This window comes from Arabidopsis lyrata (genome assembly GCF_000004255.2).
Source record: "Arabidopsis lyrata subsp. lyrata unplaced genomic scaffold ARALYscaffold_5, whole genome shotgun sequence".
NCBI classification, from domain to species: domain Eukaryota; kingdom Viridiplantae; phylum Streptophyta; class Magnoliopsida; order Brassicales; family Brassicaceae; genus Arabidopsis; species Arabidopsis lyrata.
The window spans coordinates 7,066,188-7,086,441 of record NW_003302551.1 but is presented as its reverse complement, the minus strand read 5'-3'; the positions used below and the strand labels follow the sequence as shown (position 1 = coordinate 7,086,441).

At 38.5% G+C, this 20,254-nt stretch overlaps 2 protein-coding genes and 2 long non-coding RNA genes across 4 annotated transcripts; 1 reads left to right on the top strand and 3 right to left on the bottom strand.

Annotated features, from left to right (window-relative positions):
- The first annotated feature begins 6,982 nt into the window (after positions 1-6,982).
- On the top strand, positions 6,983-10,827 carry LOC9311632 (splicing factor 1). The gene is made up of 8 exons (XM_021024796.1): positions 6,983-7,367; positions 8,023-8,118; positions 8,201-8,246; positions 8,325-8,407; positions 8,834-8,911; positions 9,085-9,135; positions 9,265-9,399; positions 9,486-10,827. The coding sequence occupies exons 1-8, from the start codon at positions 7,125-7,127 to the stop codon at positions 10,665-10,667; spliced, it is 1,914 nt and encodes a 637-aa protein (XP_020880455.1). The 5' UTR covers positions 6,983-7,124; the 3' UTR covers positions 10,668-10,827.
- A 113-nt stretch (positions 10,828-10,940) lies between these two features.
- Positions 10,941-12,353, bottom strand: LOC9311631. The gene is made up of 4 exons (XM_021024797.1): positions 11,941-12,353; positions 11,762-11,851; positions 11,379-11,551; positions 10,941-11,306 (listed from the first exon to the last, which is right to left on the bottom strand). Exons 1-4 carry the CDS (start codon positions 12,227-12,229, stop codon positions 11,112-11,114), a joined length of 747 nt encoding a protein of 248 aa, XP_020880456.1. The 5' UTR covers positions 12,230-12,353; the 3' UTR covers positions 10,941-11,111.
- A 165-nt stretch (positions 12,354-12,518) lies between these two features.
- LOC110228188 lies at positions 12,519-13,391 on the bottom strand. Its single transcript, XR_002331786.1, has 2 exons — positions 12,801-13,391; positions 12,519-12,702 (listed from the first exon to the last, which is right to left on the bottom strand). It is a non-coding gene; the product is annotated as an uncharacterized LOC110228188 (long non-coding RNA).
- A 1,156-nt stretch (positions 13,392-14,547) lies between these two features.
- LOC9311630 lies at positions 14,548-16,970 on the bottom strand. Its single transcript, XR_002331785.1, has 2 exons — positions 16,311-16,970; positions 14,548-15,153 (listed from the first exon to the last, which is right to left on the bottom strand). It is a non-coding gene; the product is annotated as an uncharacterized LOC9311630 (long non-coding RNA).
- Between the last annotated feature and the right edge of the window lie 3,284 nt (positions 16,971-20,254).

The following is a 20,254-nucleotide window of genomic DNA, read 5'->3' as shown; positions in this document are numbered from 1 at the left end:
AAAATTAGAAAAAATATATTTCAACACTCGATCGCACACTTGCTTATTACTCCAGATGCTATTCATTTCCTGACAACCAAAGACACAACCAAAACAAATAAAAAAATAACAAGAAAGTAAAATTTATATACAAAGATAGTCATGGGACTCCCTCCCAAGTGAGCTTGTTTTAAGTCTCTAGCTTGACTCCTCACACTTATTAGGCTTAGGGAGGTTTTTGGAGATGAAATGAGGTCTCATCTTCTTCCTTAGTAGATAGATCATCAAACTCAGCATGCTCTCTTGACAAGTCTGCATCTGAGTACTCAATGGCCGTTTCTTCAAAGTAAGCTTCTTTCTGATCAGCCGGATAGTCTTCTTTTATAGACCATTCTAGTGTGAATTCATTTTTTTCTTTGCTAACCTGAGCAATGGCTTCATCATTTGGTACGTCCTTGATATTGAGTGGTCCTTGGTTGGCTTTCCCATGGAGCTCTTTGATTTGATCCTTTAGATTTATCACAGTGTCTGTTAACTCCCTTATGGCTTTGTCCTGCCATTTAGACCTCTCCATGAATTTTAACCAATCGTCTGATGCAAAATTGTGAGACTCTAGCTTCTGATCAAGCAGTTTTGTCGAGCATGAGCTCTGTGGGCGAGCTAAAGGATTACTCGAGTAGATGGTCAAGTCAGCAGGTCGAGTATGGGTCGAGCTTGCCTCATTTGCTGCCATACCATTTATTTCTGACGCAATCAAAGCCTTAATGACATTTGACCCAATTGTTGCCTTGCGTGAGTCTAATAAGTTCTCAGAGCTCAAGGTCTCACTAGGGAGATACCCAGCTTCACCACTCTTGGTTAAAGCAGTTTGAAGGTGATCTTCATCGGCAAGCTCTTCTAGCAGTTCATCAGCTAGCCTATCCATTTCCTAAACCAAGAAGGTATGTCCTTCTATTGTTGGTTTTTTCATAGTATCATTGATGTCAAACTTCATCTTGAAATCTTTTCCAAGATTAAGATCAATCTTTCCTTTCTTAACATCTATGACTGCTCCCGCTGTAGCTAAGAAGGGCCTTCCTAAGATTAAAGGATCTTTTGGTTCTTCATCTATTTCTAGCACTATGAAGTCTGTGGGGACTTCAACATTTCCAATCTTAATAGACAAATCTTCTAATAACCCATGAGGTAGTCTAACAGACCTATCAGCCAGAATCAAGGAGATATTGCAAGATTTATACTTGCTGAAACCTAGTCTCTTGGCCACAGAGAGAGGCATGAGACTTATATAAGCACCTAGATCACAGAGGCAGTTACTGAAGGCTAAAGGACCTAGAGAGCAAGGTAAGGTAAACGATCCAGGATCTCCCAATTTCTTGGTAATAATCTTCGTTTGGATGATTGCGCTGCACTCATGACTCAACACCACATTTCCTTGAACTTCTCTAATTCTCTTCGTGAGCATATCCTTCACATACTTGTGTGAATCTAGTATTAGTGCAAGACAGACCACTAGAGGCATCGTTACTTCAAGGTCTTTCAGTTGTTTTTCCAGGAGGGCTTGATACTTCTTAATAAGCACTTTCTTGAATCGACCAGGGAATGGAAGCCGGGGTTTGTAAGGTGGTGGCACAAAGACTGTATCCTTGGTCTTTGCAGCAGCTGGTTTTTCAACAGTGGGGGCGACTGGTGAAGCTTGTGGTCGAGTAGACTGATTGTCAAGTATGGGCTCTACTAGTGTTAGGTCAGCCAAAACGTCATTTTGATAGAAGTCCTCCCCCTCTTGAATCACACTGCCCTCAGTGTTTGAGTTAGGGGCATGTCGAGTTGGCAGCTCTCGATCATGGCAGATAGTGATGGCGTGAGCAGTGGCATACTCCTTTGGGTTCTGGATTGCTTTCCCTGGAAGTTGGCCTGGGTTGTTGGAAATGGATGTTAAAATAGGATTGCCTTCCAGATAGCGCAGTCTAGTACTCAATGATTCAAACTTGCTGTTAAGGTCATTGAAATTGCAGTCGACTTTGTTGTTTAATTCAACCAACTTTTTTGCAATTTCCATCGCTCCTATGGCTTGCCCTTGAAGTATCTGTTGGACCATCTTCTTCATATTAGAATCCGGAGGCGAAGGTGCTTGATGTTGCTGTGATGGGAAACCAGGTGGTGGTTGCTGTTGTTGATATTCTCCCTGGAACTGCTGCTTTGGAACAACCCCTTGACCTTGGTTGTATGGAACAAACGGTTTGGGTTGTTGTTGTTGCTGCTGCTGAGATGGATAAACTTGGTCTTGAGGGTTGGCAACGTTGGTGCTTCTGTATGACAAATTCGGGTTTGGTCTGTAGTTGTTGTAACCCTTGTTGTAGCCACCTTGGTTCTGAATGTAACTGATTTCAGCAGACTGATCATTCTCCCCCTCTTGGACTTGGAATTGTTCATCTTCAGAGACGAAGTGAACATGCGACTGTTGCACTTGCAGGAGCTTGTCTAGTTTGTCATTGAGAGCTTTCATCTCTTTGCGGTGCTTGTAATCAGTGTCAGGACTGGTGCGGATGCTTCTGTCATAATCCTCGTTGTAATTGCCATCCGACTGAGCTAAGTTTTCAACGAGCTCCCATCCTTCACCAACGTCTTTATTGAGGAAGTTCCCATTGGAAGCGGTATCAAGCAGCATCCTTATCTTGGGAAGGACGCCTCTGTAGAGTGTGCTGAGAAGAGAAGCTTTTCCAAAGCCGTGATGAGGGCATTTGGTCTGATAACCTTTGAAGCGCTCCCATGCTTCACAGAAGGTTTCAGCATTCTTCTGAGTGAATCCGGATATCTCATTCCGGAGTCTTGCTGTTCTGGAGTTGGAGAAGAATTTAACCAAGAAGGTTTTTTTGCAGTCATCCCAGGTCATGATTGAACCCTGGGGTAGCGTTTTTTCCCACAGATGGGCTTTGTCTCCAAGTGAGAATGGAAACAAGCGAAGCTTGAAACCATCTTCACTTACTCCATTGATTTTAGTAAAGCCATAGAGTCTTTCAAATTCGTCAAGATGATCAAGCGGATCCTCCATTGGCAAGCCGTGAAACTTTTTCCCCTGAACCATTGCAATGAGACCGCTCTTGATCTCAAAGTTGTTGTTCTGGACTGGTGGAGGAACAATTCCATGACGCTGGTTGTGATTGTGTGGGAAGTCACCAGCACCAATGTTGTTGGGTTGGTCTTGATCATCTACAATGTCAGCCATTGTGTCTGTTGCTGTCTGTTCTCTTAGTTGGCGAGCGATACGGTCGATGTTATCGTTGAAAAGGAGATTCTGATTTCCTTTTGACCGTGTATGCATATAACAGGTAACAGCAAGGCTTTAGCAGACCAATCAGAGATGAGTCTGTAAAGCTGGTTGCTGTGAGTACCTGAAACACAGACAGAAAAACACAATGTCAGTATCTTGTGTAACAAAAACGAACTTGATCTTAACGATTCTAATGATCTCAAATATAGCAAACAAACACTAAACTGGCAACGACGCCAAATTGATAATAGGTTTTTAAGATCAATTAATCTTAAAACACTATTGTGTCGTTGTAGTATTTTAGGGTGTCAATCCAATCTAGTGTGATGCAAACAGATGAGATATAATGAGAATTCACTAAGTCAAGCCAAGCAGAGAGTTGTGATTTTCTAACAGTCCTAATGTGAAATAACAGAAATGAAATGAAACTGGAATGCAAACTAGCAATAGCAGGTAGTAGAATAACAAAGCAGGTAAGATAACAGGCAATCAAATGGATGAGAGATTCCTAAGGACAGGGTAATCGAATAGCGTTGTCTCCTTAATCTATTTAGACGGTTGACAAAACTTCACATAAGCTATCCCTTGACAACAAGTTCAAAAGCGAATCAATTCACCACCGTGATAGCAATTCTCAAGCATAGCTAGACACATACCTAATCACCATTAGCGATCTCTAACTAAGCAGGCAATATCGAACCAACTTGTTAAAGCCAATACCCGCTCTAAACGACCAATACCTTGGGATAGAGACGAGTATCTCTGGAATTAGTGGATCAGACATTCCATCAAACAACTTTTGGGTGCGGGAATGTCTGGATTCATTTTCCAGTTGATCAGAAAGGAACAAGCGATAAGCACAACTAATCCAGAAGGGATTCAAACAATCTAAACTCAACCATCTAAAGCGACTAAGGCAACCACGACTACTCTATCCCATCCTCATAAATACAATTCACTACTCAGACATAATAAAAAACAATAGCAATGAAACGATTGAAAACATGATAACAGGAAATGATAAAGACTGAAACGAAAACTGAATTATAAAATACTTGATAGCAAATACAAAGTCGCAGGAAGAACACACTGCGGCTACGAAAACAAGTCTAGGTAAAAACTGAAAATTAAAGACTGGATGCCCTAGGGAAAACCCTTAGAGGCTGTTTATATAAGCGAGAAAAGTTAAATAAGGAAAGTTCGAGATAGTGGTCTTCACATCGAGACCCTGCGATCGAGTGAAACTAAGCTGCTGGCATCTCCGGGGTTGTGATTGAGTGGTATGTCCTCCATGACAGCTTCTGCTCGATCTTGCGATCGAGTGGTCTCTTTTAAAATCGCTTCGGGGTTGTGATCGAGTGGTTTTGGCCTTCATGACAGTTTCTGGGGTTGTGATCGAGTGGTTTTGGCCTTCATGACAGTTTATGGGGTTGTGATCGAGTGATTTTGCTCTGTCGGGGCTCCGAGGTTGCGATCGAGTGCTCTGGTTGAAGGCGTGATTGAGCGTTCTGAATTTATGTTCTGTTTCTCCTCTATTTGAACTCCAAAAGCATCCACAGTACCTGAAAACAACCAAATATGCAATGCACATGCAATCCTAATGCAAAAACGTCCTAAGTATGCAAAACACACTAAAACGCCTACTGATGAGATGAAATGTGATTGAAACAATGACAAAGTGATGAAGAATGAATGCTTAAATCATGCAAATTATAGACATATCATTTTTTCATAATCACATCAAAAACCATGGACGTGAATGTAAATGTGAAATATTTTTTTATAATTTTTTTTCAATAATATTAGCTTACTTATAACCTATAATAATAATAATTTTTAAACTTCATGAAACTAAAAATAGACTAATATTACATGTTTTTACTTAAAAAATGTTTCAAAACTTATAAATATAGTATGGTCTTTGTTAAATATATAATGAACAACAAGTAAATATATATATTTAAAAATTTTACTAAAAAAATAAAATATTTATATCTAATTTATTCATAAAATTGAGAGTAATTGTTGGATTTATTTAATGTAGATATGTCTTCCGGCCGAACAGGTTTAACTCATCCAATCGAAATTTCAACTGCTTCCACTGAAACAACAATACAGATCCAAGATGATTACGATGAATTTAAAAAGGCGGAAGAGATATTTATTGCGCTAGACCTTCCTAAATATACTAGATTTTACAGGACATGCATAAGTACACTTAAAGGAGCAAGCATTATGGCGTAAGTATTTCATTGACATAGCTGAAATCACCGATGAAGATAAGCTCAACTGCTAGAAACTATAACTGGTGTTTTACGGAACAACGAATATATGCCAGAACAATTAGGTTCACACCAATAATAGTATTTTTTAAAAAAAATTTTGTGATTAAAAATTTTAGCAATAATTTTTTTTTTATAATGTTGTACTTTTTTTATGATGAAACTATTCAACGGTTTTAACAATATGTATGTTAAAAAATTAAATTTATATTTTGATCAATTTGTGTATTAACGGTTTATAATTATATGTTATTGTTTCTTCGTTAACAAAAAAAAATTAATTAATCATTAATATATATATATATAATCTATAATCTGGACCGCTTATTAATTTGTTACCATTCAAACATTTTGGGTCCGAATGGTAACAGCGTATTTAGTTGTGCGGGAAAAGCGGTTTTATAGTGCGGTACGGTTCAACAGAGGTACGTGCGGGAGAAACATATTTGCGGGACAAGTGCGGTTTATACAAAATAAGCGGTATGCAATAAAGTTTGATTGGTAAAAAAACTATTTGCGGTTCACAGTAAAATGTTTGAATAGTAAAAAAGTAACAAGCTGTACGCATTACCGATTATAGATAAATATGTTAGAATAAATATAATGATAAATTAGTGATTGTTTTGTGGTAGTAAAGAAACATTTTCATATATTTATGAATCTTAAATATGCAAACCGATTTAAATTAAAATATTAATTTTTTTTTTACATAATTACTACTAAATTATTTAAAAATCCAATCATATACTATTACTTGAAATTTCATGAGTGAAAAGATGTTGACCAGAGAAAAATGTATATGTGTTTAAGGTAAAAATATTACACATATATAAATGTTTTTAATAATTAAAAAATAGAAAAATAATAATGTGTATAACCAATAGCGTATTTCGTTAAACCACATGGTAAAGAAATGTTCTAACTTTAAAAAGCGGTCCAACAGGTTTTACCCTGTTTCGAAAAACGCAAACACTCTCTTTTAAAAATAAAATAAAAATGCAAATTTGTAGAAGACATGTTGATTCCTCGCTGCGGGTCAGCACCTCGGAAAGAAACGGAGGACTGGTGTATTACGTGTGGTTTTCATTTTTTTTTTTTGAAATCTGCGATTACCTTGTCACCATTCACTGCCTTTATTATATACCGCAATTAGTTTTTTTACCGATCAAACATTATTCCGTACCGCTTATTTTGTACAAACCGCACTTGTCTCGCAACTATTTTTCTCCCGCACGTACCGGAGTTGAACCGTACCGCACTGTACAGACCAATAGGATAAAGATTGTTTACTGTTTTGAAAAGCGGTCCAGTCTATAATTCAGTAGACAAATCGGCAATCTCTTAATTTTTTTTTTTATTTTTTTTAAAACGCAAATGTATTAAAAAAATCTGGATTGGTAAATGTGGTACGGTTTTCCGAAAAAAGTGTAGAAAACCGCACTTTTAATGTTGCCAATCACTGCCGAAGAGAAAGGATAAAAGAAAATAAGCTCTACGGTATTTCTCTCAAACCCTTAACGACGAGAGCCATCGCTAATTTGACGACGTGACTCTTAGGTCGAAAGAAAAACTCCGCCGCTACGTTACTCCGAGAGATGACATCTACTAACGGTGCGAAGATCTCAATGTTTGGTGCCAAATCTGGATTTGTGATCCCTAAAAACAAACTCTCTGGATCATTGGTCCCGATTTTTCAACGTGGGAACACAACCCTAGGAGGTGCCAGTGATACGAATACTGGACTTCCTTCGAAGCTGGGGAAGAAGAGAAAGACTAATTGGGGTCCTGATTTGTCACAAGATATTGGAGTTAAGAAAGGTCGATTTTTAGCTTACCAGGTATAAATTTGCTGTGAAATTGGAGAATTTGTAGGTTTTGCAATTGAATGAAATGTTAGTGTGTACACTGTTTATTAGTTTGATGCTAAGAAGACTTAAACGTTAGCTTTATTTCTTTGATAATCAATTGATTGATTTGGAGATTTAAGGATTGGAATTTGAACATTTTTCGAGAATTTGTTAAGCCCGAAGATGTTCGATTTGAAGCTATTCATATACATGTGGTTTATTTTTTGAATAAAATCAAGTGGTTTTGCACAAATGTTTTGTGAAGTTGGAAATTTTAAGTTTGTTACACAGATTATATGTTGAAACTATCCACTTCTTAGTCAAAATTTTGATGCAGAGAGGACATAAAATGAGAAGATAGCTATATGTTTCTGATAGTTAATGAATAGATTAATTTGGATGTAAAGGATTTGAATTTGAACATTTTGCGAGAATTTGTTAAGCCAGAAGACATTCCACTTGAACCTAAGTGTTCAATATTTTAGTCTTTATTCTGCTGCCAAGACGAAAATCACTGATAAGTTAGTTTTACCCATTGGTACTAAGCTCGCATTAGTGTCTTCTTGTGAATTGCTCAAAATGGAACAATCCATGTCAGGTACCAGTAAGTGATATACTGCGTGTTTGGTGACCAAATTTTGAGCAGAAACGCCTGGATCAAATTACACAGCAATTGGAATCGGGAACTCTTGAAGTGGAGACTAATAGAGAGTCAGCTTTAGCTTCACAGAACAGCAGTGATGTAAGTGATTTTCAGTACTTTTTTTCTTCTCTATTGTGCTTCTTTAGCTATGTAACCTCATCTGTCATCTTTGTGTTAATAGATTAATATTGCTGAACAGCTTGAAATTGAAAAACGCGAAGCAATTGGTATGTTCTGGTAAAATTTCCTCGTTCAATCTGTACATTCGCTTTCCCTCAAGTGATATATAGTTTCTTTACTTCTAGGGGAGATACTCGAGTTGAATCCGAGGTACAAGGCTCCATCTGATTATAAGCCATTGCTGAAAGAAGCTAGGTTGCCGATCGACGTAAGTTCTTGCTTGATTAGAGGGTTAAACTTTTATCAAATCATGCATTTGTTCTCTCATGTCAAGTTACACCTTACTACCTCACCGAAGCTAGAAAGTCTTTTAGATTTGTTTGAGAGATTGCTCATGCCATATCTTGGGAGAGTATTGGGAATTTTATTTTGTAAAAGAAAAAATAGGTCTTATTTCGGCATATGTTTCTCTTTTCTCATTATAGTCTTGTTTAAATCCATGTAAAGAGTGGACTACAAGTATAAATACTTTTGATTACCTTTATTTATTTTCCCACCATATTTTCTGTATCACTTGAGGGTTTGATATATGAAGCTGTTTAAACCTAGACAACATCCTTTGGATTCTGCTTTCTATGTTATGTGAAAACTCAGCTTCTCACAGCTGATATCGTATGGACCTGTGCTTCTGCAGGTAAAAGAACATTCTGATTTCAGCTTTCTAAGTCTCATATTTGGTTCCCAAGGTGATACTCAAAAGCGGCTCGAAAAAGTAAGTCACCCATGAACTTCATTGCTGCTATTCACAGCTACAATTCCTTACCTGCCTTGAGTCAACATACTTCAGTGTCTCTTTCTGACATTTCTTCCTTGCTTCCAAAGACAAATTGGTTATCATTTAATATGACTCTGCATACGTGCTAAGTTTTTTCATTATGGGAACAGGAGACTGGAGCCAAAGTACAAATTTTTGGTACTAAAACAGGAGGAGAGAAGGTAAATATTGGAATACACTATCATCGAGATTTCCATAATAGACTACCATTACTTCTTTATGCTGGTCACTGAGAATTCTCAGTATGCTTATTGCAAGGGTTTATATAGATTTTCCTTTTAAATTTGCAGGTTGAACTCTCTCCTTCAGATGAAAATAAAATCCAGACGTCGTGGCAAGAGTTATATTTTCAAATATCATCTGACACTTACGAAAAAGTGGATGCAGCTATTGCTGTAATTGAGCTACTTATCTCTTCAGTGTCTGTGAGTTCCTAATTCTTAGTTAGAAGTATAATTTAGCATTTATTATTTAAAGTCTGATAATCAGATTATATCATTTTCCCTTATAGGGAAATACAGGAGCTGGTGCTGCTCCTCCATCTTCCAGATCTGAAGAGATTTCAACTATTCTAGAAAACAGCAACATGCGTGCTACCAACCCGAGCTCTGAACAGCCAACTGATAGCTCTGTACAACCTCCCCAAAGCCAAGTCCAACAGCATGGTTCCTCCTCTCTTTTGGATTCAAATCAAGCTACATTTCATCCACCTCTTAAACCCTATGCTTCAGGTCTTGGTTATAGTATCCAGGAACAAGAACTGCCTACCAATTTGATGAACCTCAATCATCTTTCTGCTCAGCAAACACTTCCAGTTCCTCATGACACATCGTTACCTCCTGGTTCTAACGTCCCTCGACCACCAGATTCGTTCTCTTTTAGCCTTTCCAACACACCAAGGGCCTATTCTGTGACTGCGCCTCCATATTCTTGCAGTGAGATACAACCAATAGGACCACGTTCTACTATGAGGCCGTCGACCCTATTTACTTTCCAACCTGTACATAGACCAACACTGTTGCCAGACATAGTCTCAAGCAACATGGCACAATCAGTACGGCCTCTGGCTCCTAACTTTAGTCCACATCCGATACCTCATCAGCCAGGTACTGAACATCTAGCAGAATATGATTCTGGTGGTTCTCTGCGTCCCATGTCAGTGTCAGCACATATTGCTGGTAGGCCTGCTGGTATTGTTCCTACTTATCCTCCCATAAATCCTCTCACAAATTCAGCTCCTAGACCATTTCACGGGGATTTTGGTTTCCTTCCACAACAACCAAACGTTGTTTCCACACCACATATATATCCTACACCCAACTCTCAATCAGTTCATCTTCCTCATCTGGCATTTCAAGCTCCATCCGTCATTCCAGCCTCTCAGCATTTTGAGCAAAATCACACAAGATCACAGCACTTCGGCAGGCAGATGGATCAACCCTTAAGCCACCCATCTGCACCATTTCATGGTACTGCGAGATCTTCCAACTTGCAGAACTTTGGACCTCCATTGTCTCAGATGATGCCTAGGAACTTCCCTGGGGCTCAATTTCCGCAGCATTCTGCTCATTTCCCTCCAAGACCAGTGTTTCATCATGATAACCTGATACCACGTGGCCAACCACAGATTCGCCACCGGTTCAACTCTGGTGTCCATCAAGTATATGACCCGTTTTCACCTAGTGATGCTTAATACAGTAGTGTGTTTTCAATAGCCACGTTTCTGCATTAGGGACTGCTAAACTTTAATAGGGACTGTCCCTTTTTGCTACAAGTGACTTCATCGATTTATGTCATTTACCATGTATAAATGCAATTGCAATTTGCTCCACTACCTTAAGTTATTTTTTATTTTTTTTGTTACATTGAAGATTGCATGATGAAATCATTAACTATCATATCCAATCAATGTACATATCCGTGTGTGCATAATTTTGAAATTTTAATCATTTGCAGAAGACTCTCATTTGCAACTCCAAACCTAAGAACGATTTTTAATAATATATGCTTCACAAGAAAGGAACACTTTCATAGTCTCAAAACATTTGAACGTCTACATAATAAAGACACCGTAGAGTATGTACAGATTCTTGATTTTGACATATAGTAGAACACTTTCTCTTAAGTGCCAGAGGGTTCAAATGTTGGGGCCTGACCTAAGAATCCTTTCCAGCTTTTCGGCCTTAAGGTAATCATTCTCTGTAAGCGGTCCGGCTGGAAAAGGTGTGATCTCCACCACCAAATGTGGCGTCGGTAACTCATCAAACAGAGCTCTCACATTGTTGCAACATACGCTTTGACCGTGCGCACTCTCCCGCCGAATTTGACAACCCTACAATAGTGTCTCAGTATGGTATTTTCACCGAACATAAAGTGTAGGATAACTATATATATGTTTTGTTACCTTGTGAGATGTTGCATCTCTAAAATGATCATCATCTGAGAGAAGAGACGCAATGGCTTTAAGCAGACGGTTTCCTTCGCTTTTGGAAGGTATCCTGTAGTTCCTTCTAAGTGTTCCCTTTGTCGTCGGGTGCCATTTGCTCACTAGCTTCCTCTTATCAGCTGCATCCTTATCTGAACATATAAGGTAAAAAAATTTTTGTCTCATACTCAACATTGAAGCTAGATAGACTCAGGCATTCTCTTCCTTCTTCAAATAATGAAATTGAATCTATAGCGGAACCAGGAGACCACACAAAATTATGTCTGAAATTGGATCATAAGTGTTAAAACACAAGATACAAAATCCTATAGACAGATAAGTCATAAGTGTTAAAACAAAACCTGGTTTGTTGCCCTTAATGTTCTGAAGCCACTTTGAGAAACCAAGATCAGCACCATCATCTTCAACATCAACACCACCACTTTCCAAACCTAAGATTATCCAAATAAAACCAAAAATCAAAAACAAGAAAAACGAACCATTCAAAAAAAACCCTAGAGAAGTCATTGATGAACAAAACCAGAAACGATAGGGTTAGACTTTGATCCCGCAAAACCAGCTTTCACGAGAGCGTAGAAGACACAAATCCGACCAGCCCATAAGACAGGGGTCTCAAGCAGAGAAGCACGAGCAGACCCATTTGAGATTTTCTTGGGATAACGAAAAAATCGATGGAGGGTTAACTTAGACCCAGGAAAGATGGACTTTGGCAGAAGGAAACAAGAGGGGTTGGAGTTGGAGAGAGTAGGAATCGTTGATTGAGATCTGAAGTAGTACACTGAAGAGACTTGAACCAGTGAGACTTGCATTGTTGTTTCTTGATCTGGGCGGCTGAGTTTTGAGAGATAATTTTATGGGTTAGACTTTTGCTGAGTGGATGATGTCCAAGCGACGTCGTCCTGAGTTATTTGTTTCTTTTTTCTTTGGCTTAACTTTAACTATTCATTAACCATGCGATTTTGGTTTAATCGAACCAAACCAAGCTGGTTAGTTCAATATTTAGCAAAATGAATTACGGTTCGCTTTGTTCGGGCATCAATTAATTAGAAAATTTATAATTACAACGAAATTAACCAAAATTGGCCTATACATGAAACATTGTTATTATCACCGCCGCCGCGGTCTTCATCTCTCATTTTTCAAAACCCTAAACATTTATAATTTGGGACGTACGAGAACTGTTGACGAAACTGCAATTAATTCGAGGAATGCTTGGGAAGATAAACAAGATTAAACTATTTATCAACAGTTGTGGTAATTTTGCGCTGGACTAACAGACAGCCTACGAAAAGAAATAAAGTACTTTCGGTTCAAAACAATTTTCGAAGCTGTGGAATATGCACGAGATAATAAATGCAAGATTAAGGGCGATAAACTTACTCGAGCATTTGGAGGACACTTTGCGCCCCATCTCGATATTCAATCCTACTAACTAGGTCACCTTTGACAGGTCATGGTGAGAGCCAAATCGGAAAAAACGAGGAAGCTATGTTGCTTCAACAAACAGAAGTGAAACAAGCTGCTCAACAACGATTTTTTAAAGAAATTGACAAGCGTTGAGTGACGGAGCGACAAGCAAAAGGTCTATACTGTGATGAAATCTTCACACAAAGGCATGTTTCCAAACTAGTCCTTTTTCAAATCATGCTAGTTAATGATGGGGATGATCAGGAGGATGATCCATTCACTACAAGAAATATCCACATTGATAGCACGTGAGGATAGCTCATTTTTCGCAACTACTATAAAAAATAAAAAAATTATTTGATTACTATATTATAGCATTGAAACAACGCTAAGATACCCAATTAGCAAATGGAAATGTAAAATCATTTATTCTGCTAATACTTAGGCCAAAAATTTCACTTAAGCGCCACAGTCTACTCATTTCCCTCTTTCTCATAGATTCAGACCTAAAACTTCTCACAAACATTTCCCCCTTTCACCCAAAACCTATCGAGAACTTCTCATATACTCATACCTAAAAGAAATCGATTAGTGGTCTCACTCTCCTCCTTTCGATCTCACTCTCTCGTCCTCCCTCTCACTGTCTTTTTTTTATCTCCCTCTCCTCTTTAAATCTGGTTTGGTTTTCGTTTGAAATTGTGAATCGGGTTTATCAATGATTTTGTTTAACAGCTAATGCGTCGAGATTTGTGTGTTCACAAACTCTTGACGGTGGAAAGGTTTGGAGAATTGATTAGGGTTCTTCCTCATACTCGTTACTAGTTCCTCCAGGCTAGGTTTAATTTATTTTTGTTAAGTGTTGTTGTTTTATGGAGTTTCCTCAAGATTTATGTTGATCATGAACCCCCAAGGTATTTGATTTTCTAGAGTTTCATTTTTTCTTACCATCTTTAGCGCTTGTCTTTTATACACACCATGTGTTCGATGAAATTACTAGCTTAAAGTTTTAAAATCATTTAGGTTCTGCAACTTACCCAGCAACGTAACACTCTTTTTTTACTCTGAATTTGATTTAAAGAATTGATTTTTTTTGTTTTTGTGTTGTTGAGGATTTGCACAAACATGACGCCTTTTGTTTCTATGTCTCTTTCTCTCTACGTCTTTGTTTAGTTAGCTCGTGGTCGGTTAGATGGATCTGGGTTTGTGGATCGATTAAGAGTTATCTCTTTATATCGATGTTGCTTAGTGTTAACCAGTTTGACTTGGGATTTTGACACTACAAGAAAACAAGCTGTTTGCGACCAACGAAATCGTCCCAAATTAGTCATACAGTCGGCATTTGAGACTGAATAAGGACTGTTTTGGTTGGTCGCAAAAATTTGGTCGCAAATTTATTTGGTCGCAAAACCGTCCTTTATTACCGACCACTTAGTGAGAACGACAGATAGTCGTAAATTTGTAACCATTTGAAGACTAATTAATGTAGTCCTACATAGAGACTATTTTGTGACTGAAGTTGATAGTCGAAACCAGAGACGAAGTTGCAACGGCAAGTTGAGTCGTAAGGATGCGACGTTTTAAAGACTACATGATGGATTCTAGCGTCACTAATTAGCAACCAATATGCCACTGTTTTTATTTGTATGTGGTGGCAAATAGGTGAGAAAATAGCTATTTATTTGCAACCTCCCCTAAATTAAATTGACAAAAAAAAACTAAATTTAAAAGAAATCCTAATATGATTTATATTAGAAACCCATAAAATAATTCAGTACTACAAAAACCAACCCTAAAATCATCATCCATAACAAAAGCCAAAGTAGATTAAAAGGTCTAAAACAGAGGATGAATAAGTGTTAGAAAAGGTCTAAGCCAAGGGAGAGGATGAAGAAGTGTTAGACATGGGTGAAGTGGCAGCTGGTGAAGAGTATGGTGCGTTGGCAGGTGGGATGGCTGCTGCGGTGGCTGCTGCGGTGGCTGCTGCGGTGGTTGGTGGTTGAGAAGCTACGGTTGCTGCTGCAGTTGCTTCTTGCTGTTGAGTAGCCAAAAATTCTGCAAAGGCAGGATCTTTGTTCCTCATATAGGAGACCATCATCTCCAAGCTTGTGAAGCGACTTTGATCTTTGCGTCGCTCCTCGTCACGTCTAGCATTTTCTTGGTCCACTTCAGCAAGCTTACGACGAGCAGCTACAAGATCTTCTTGCATCTCTAACAGTGAAGACGAAGAAGAGGAGCTTCCATAACTCTCTTTTCTCTTCCCTTTTTTGATCGTCTCTTTCAGCTGTCCAAGTCCAAAGGGGTTTCCCTTATTATCTGTGAAAGTACACTAAACACAAAAACATTTTTAGCTGTAAAGAAGGTTTACTCAAAACATTTACTCAAAAGAAGGTTTACTCAAACATTTTTAGCTGTCCAAGTCGATCAAAACAAAAAAGATTATAAACATAGAAACTAGAATACAATTAACTGTTTACTCAAAACCAGAAAATCAACATCAAGTAATCTCAAATTTCTCTCAAACGTCAAAAAGAGCAATCAAAACCAGTCAATAAACATCAGCAAAATCAGACAAAGAACATAAGCAAAACCAGAAAATGAACATCAACAAAATCAGACATAAACATGAGCAAAACCAGACAATGAAATTCAGAAAACCAGACTCTACTCTTAAGCAAAATCAGACATAAACGTGAGCAAAAACAGACAATATTACTCAGAAAACAAGACTCTCAACATCAGCAAACCAGAAACTCAATATCAGTAAACTAAAGTCGAAATTAAACAAGCTACGAAACAGTCAAACTTTAGACTAATGAAGTTAAAAAAAACATCTCTAATTAAATACAAAACATGGGCTGAGAAGCTATAAAACAATCACACTTTATCCATTGTCATTTGATAAAAATGTGGGCTGAGAAGCTATGAAACAGTCAAGCTATGAGACTAAGAACTAAGAACTCATTGTCATTGAGCTCTTATAATCACAGACCCAAAGACTCCAATATTAAGACCCAAAGACTCCAATAACTATCACAAAAGGGAATTAAACATGCTACGAAACAGTCAAACTTTAGACTAATGAAGTTAAAAAAACCATCTCTAATTAAATACAAAACGTGGGCTGAGAAGCTATGGAACAGTCAAGCTATGAAACAATCACACTTTATCCATTGTCATTTGATAAAAACGTGGGCTGAGAAGCTATGAAACAGTCAAGCTATGAGACTAAGAACTAAGAACTCATTGTCATTGAGCTCTTATAATCACAGACCCAAAGACTCCAATATTAAGACCCGACGTCTTATCAAATCACTAGCTCCTCTCATATTCAAAATCGAATTCATCTTAACCCATAAACGAAAGCATGAGTCTTAAATTCAAAATATGAAAAAGGGATAAATCTCAATCGAAATTGTCAAGCTCCAAAGACCAAGGACGAACTAATTTTTGTTACCAAGAGGAAACGAGAAGATGTTTTCTTACCAGATAGTCTCACGATCAGGGATATCTTGTTGACTCAAGATTGGTAGACGTTGTCTTCCAAGAAGAGCCATTACAGCATCCAACAACTGCTGAAAGTCTTGTTGCTCATGATTCGGCTCCTGAGGCGGTGGTTGATGCTCCGGATTTGGAGAAGGTGGCGGTAGATGCTCCGGATTTGGAGGAGGCGGCGGTTGATGATGGGGATTCAGGTACATCGGTTGTGAAGCTTGAGCTGCTGGTTGTGGCTGACGGAGAGGTCGTTGCTAAGACGATGATGGATATTGACTAGGTAACACCGGCCGAGAAACCGAACCAGTCTCGTAAGAAGACGGGTTGGAAGAGTGAGAAGACGACCCACCAACTCCGTTTGATCGACCGCCACTGTTAATTCGAACACCACCGCCGGATCTGCCACCACGACCACCTCTTTTCGATTTCCCATTTGACAACATGGTAAGCAAACAAGAGGAAGAGAAGCACCGGAGAGAAGAGCCAGAGAGGAAGAATATCTAGAGAGATTCTAGGGTTTTTGTTTGGGAAAGTGTAAAGACTTTTGCTTTTCGCAAAAAATGTAAAGTGTAAACACTTAGTTATATCACGAAATTATTTTCGACCGGGGGAAATAAATTCCCGCTTAATAATTGCTGAAAATCTGAATTTTTTTTATCAGTCACAAAACGGTCACACATATTAGTAGTAGCCAGTGTTCTAAAAAGCGGTCTAGGCGGTCGCCTAGGCCTCGACTAGGCTCTAGGCTCTCATGCGACGCCTAGATAACTGCCTTGACCGCCTAAAATTATATAGATCTTGTTTAATGTATTTTTTTCAATTTCAATTAGAGTTTTATTTATATATATATAGTTATAAATATTCATATATTGTTTATTATAAATATAAATAAAGGTTTTATCTAGTTTTTGTTTATAATTTCATAATTTTTAGTTTTATATAGATATTTTATATAACTTTTATATATAATATCATATTTATAATGTTTTATGTTATAAACGTCTAAACCGCCTAAAAAATCGCCTAGGCCCCGATTAGTCCTTCTAGGCACTAGGCATTGGGTTACCGCCCGCTTAGCGCCTAGCGCTTTCTTGAACACTGGTAGTAGCTAATCCGTTGCATATTAATAAACTTAGTCACAAGCTCGTCGCAAAGTGTAACAATATTGTCACGCTATTTTGAGAGTCACAAACTTATATAAATTTTAATAGCCAAAAAATACATATATGACTTATAATCAATCATATTGATAACCTAGAGTCAAAAAATCTGTTTAAAGAAAAAACAAATGTATTACAAAACAAATTTTGAATGATATACAACTTTGAAGAATATTCAAAGTATAACACATGTAACACTTAATACATGATATGGTATTTACAAATATAGATTTATAATATAGACTTTATATCTTTTGTTATTAAGATTTAGTCTACATAATAGTTTAAATATATGTTGAAACTTAAAACTTAACATTATTTCAATTCAATGTTGTAAAAATTATGATTTTTAAATCTCGAGCAGTTGGTAAACAGAGGCAGAGTAGTCGCAAAGCCACTGGAGTAGCAAAGTAGTCACAAATATAGAGTCACAAACCACTATTTTAGTAGCAAGACGGTCGCAAAGAGTCACGTTTTTGTGACATTCTTGTATGAGTCACAAACCACTATTTTAAAATTCTAAACATTAAGATCCAACTACATTAATATTATGGAATTACAAGTATTTCTATTCCAAGTATAAAGTATATCTCTCATTTTAAGAGGGTAAAACAATCATTTAGTAAGTTTGTTTTCAAACTTACACAAATTAGAAATCTTACTTTAAAAACCTATGTAACATCATGTACATGATTTGATATTTACAAAGATTTTGTCCAAAACTTTGAAAATAAAAACTTTAGATATAATCTATGTTTTTGTAGTAGCTCAAATCAATCTAAAAATGCGTAACTTAACAGATTTAACATTTTATTTTGTCAAAATACGAATTGTAAATCTCAAGGAGTTGGTAAACAGAGGCAAAATAGTGGCAATTTTGAGACTACCTTGCGACTCTCTTTTATGACTAAAAAAACGTCTCTAATCCGTCGTGAATGGCGACGCTGTTGCGACTCAAAATATGTAGCCGCACAATAGTTGGACAATAGTCACATATATGAGACCATTTACCGACGAGATTAGTCCGTCGTAAAAAGTAGTTTTGATCGTACAAGAGTTTGATTGTAAAAGAAAAAGGTGTTTGTGCTGTGAGAGCTTTGCGTAGTGTAAAGTCTAGAGCGATATTGCTTCCCCTTTGCTTGAGCCTTGAGTCTCTTTATATATAGGTGATAAACCGCCTCTCCAGCGATATTCCCGGAAGATTTCCATTTATCTTGAAGTCGGCTCAGAATATCGCGGATTAGGATAGTTTCCTTATTTTTCGGGGGTTTCCTGATTTGAGTTGATCTTTCGAGATTCTCCCCCATCATTTCCGGGTCTATCGGAAATGATCCTTTGGAAATGATACCTTACTTGGAAATGATACTTTGAAAGTGAATATTTACCAAGTCTTTGCCTCGGGTGATGACGAAGACTTCGCCTCGGAGAACTCGTGCAACCGGCTCGGGTATACAGGAAGGACTGGCTCGGGCACTCTAGAATGGCTTGTTTGAGTACCCCGAGGCGACTGGCTCGGGTGCTCCGAGGCGATTGGGTTCGGGTGCTCCGAGGCGATTGAGCTGGAGTACTTCCGAGGCGACTGGGCTCGGGTAACCCCGAGGCAATTGGGCTCGGGTGCTTGAGACGTCTTGTTCAGGTATTCCCGAGGCGAGGGGCTCGGGTCTACTAAATCGATTAGGTGGATAACCTGAGGTGGCTGATGCGATATCCCGAGGTGATCTCTGTAAAACTCCCGAGGTGTTCAAAGTCTGGCTCGGAGCCAAAGGATGGAATCCGACCCCAACAGTTAGCCCCCCAGCTCGTTAGTTTGGGGACCCAAGCGTGACGAGCTCTATGACAATTAGGCCGAGCCGTTTACTTTGGCGATTCGAATTCCTGTCGTTTCATCTTCTCTTGGCGTGTGACAGTTGGGATTCCTTCTCGAGAAGTGGAAAGGTCTTTTCGCTGATTCCCGAGATTCATGCGGATGCGAAGTATCCTACTCAATTCGTGCGTACCCGATGCGCCCTAGACACGGATACGATGTGTTTTATTTGGCTCGTTCGTACCCGACGCGCCCCAAATCTCTATAAATGTTAAGCCTCCGATTTATTTTTTCATTTCGCAATTGCAAAGGAAAATTTTCAAGGTTCGTTCTCTTTTCTCTGATCTTGAGTTCTTGCATTTTCTACTTTTTCCGTTAATACTTCCGTCATAGCGCCACCGTCATTAGATCTAGGTTGATTTCTTCGATCTGTCAAGCTTTGTTTCTCCGATCAACTTCTTCAATCTCCCGAGCCAGAAAATGTCTCTTTCTGATTCCAGTGATTCGCCCCGAGGCGACACTCACCTCCCTGTCTACAAGGGAAAGATGGTCTGGAGTTCTTCGAGCGACTCCGAGGCGGACCATCAGATCGAATTGTACCATTTATAGCCGTATTAGAGACTGCGATGTACAGGAATAATGGCTCGCCCGGGACTGGTTTCGCTAACACCGGTGGGTTAGCCAAATACTTCTTCAGTTCCTGGAAAGCTTATTCGCAGCGATCGGTCCATTCAAATTTCTTGTTCCCGCGCAGAGTATCGTAGAAAGCAAGGCATTTGTCAGTGGACCGCGAGATGAATCGGTTCAAGGCTGCGACTCTCCCGGTGAGACGTTGGACTTCACGCTTGTTCTGTGGTGAGGGCATGTTTAGTAGAGCATCGATTTGCTTCGGGTTTGCCTCGATGCCTCGGTGAGTTACGAGATATCCCAAGAATTCTCCAGACTTTACCGCGAAACGACATTTTGCCGGG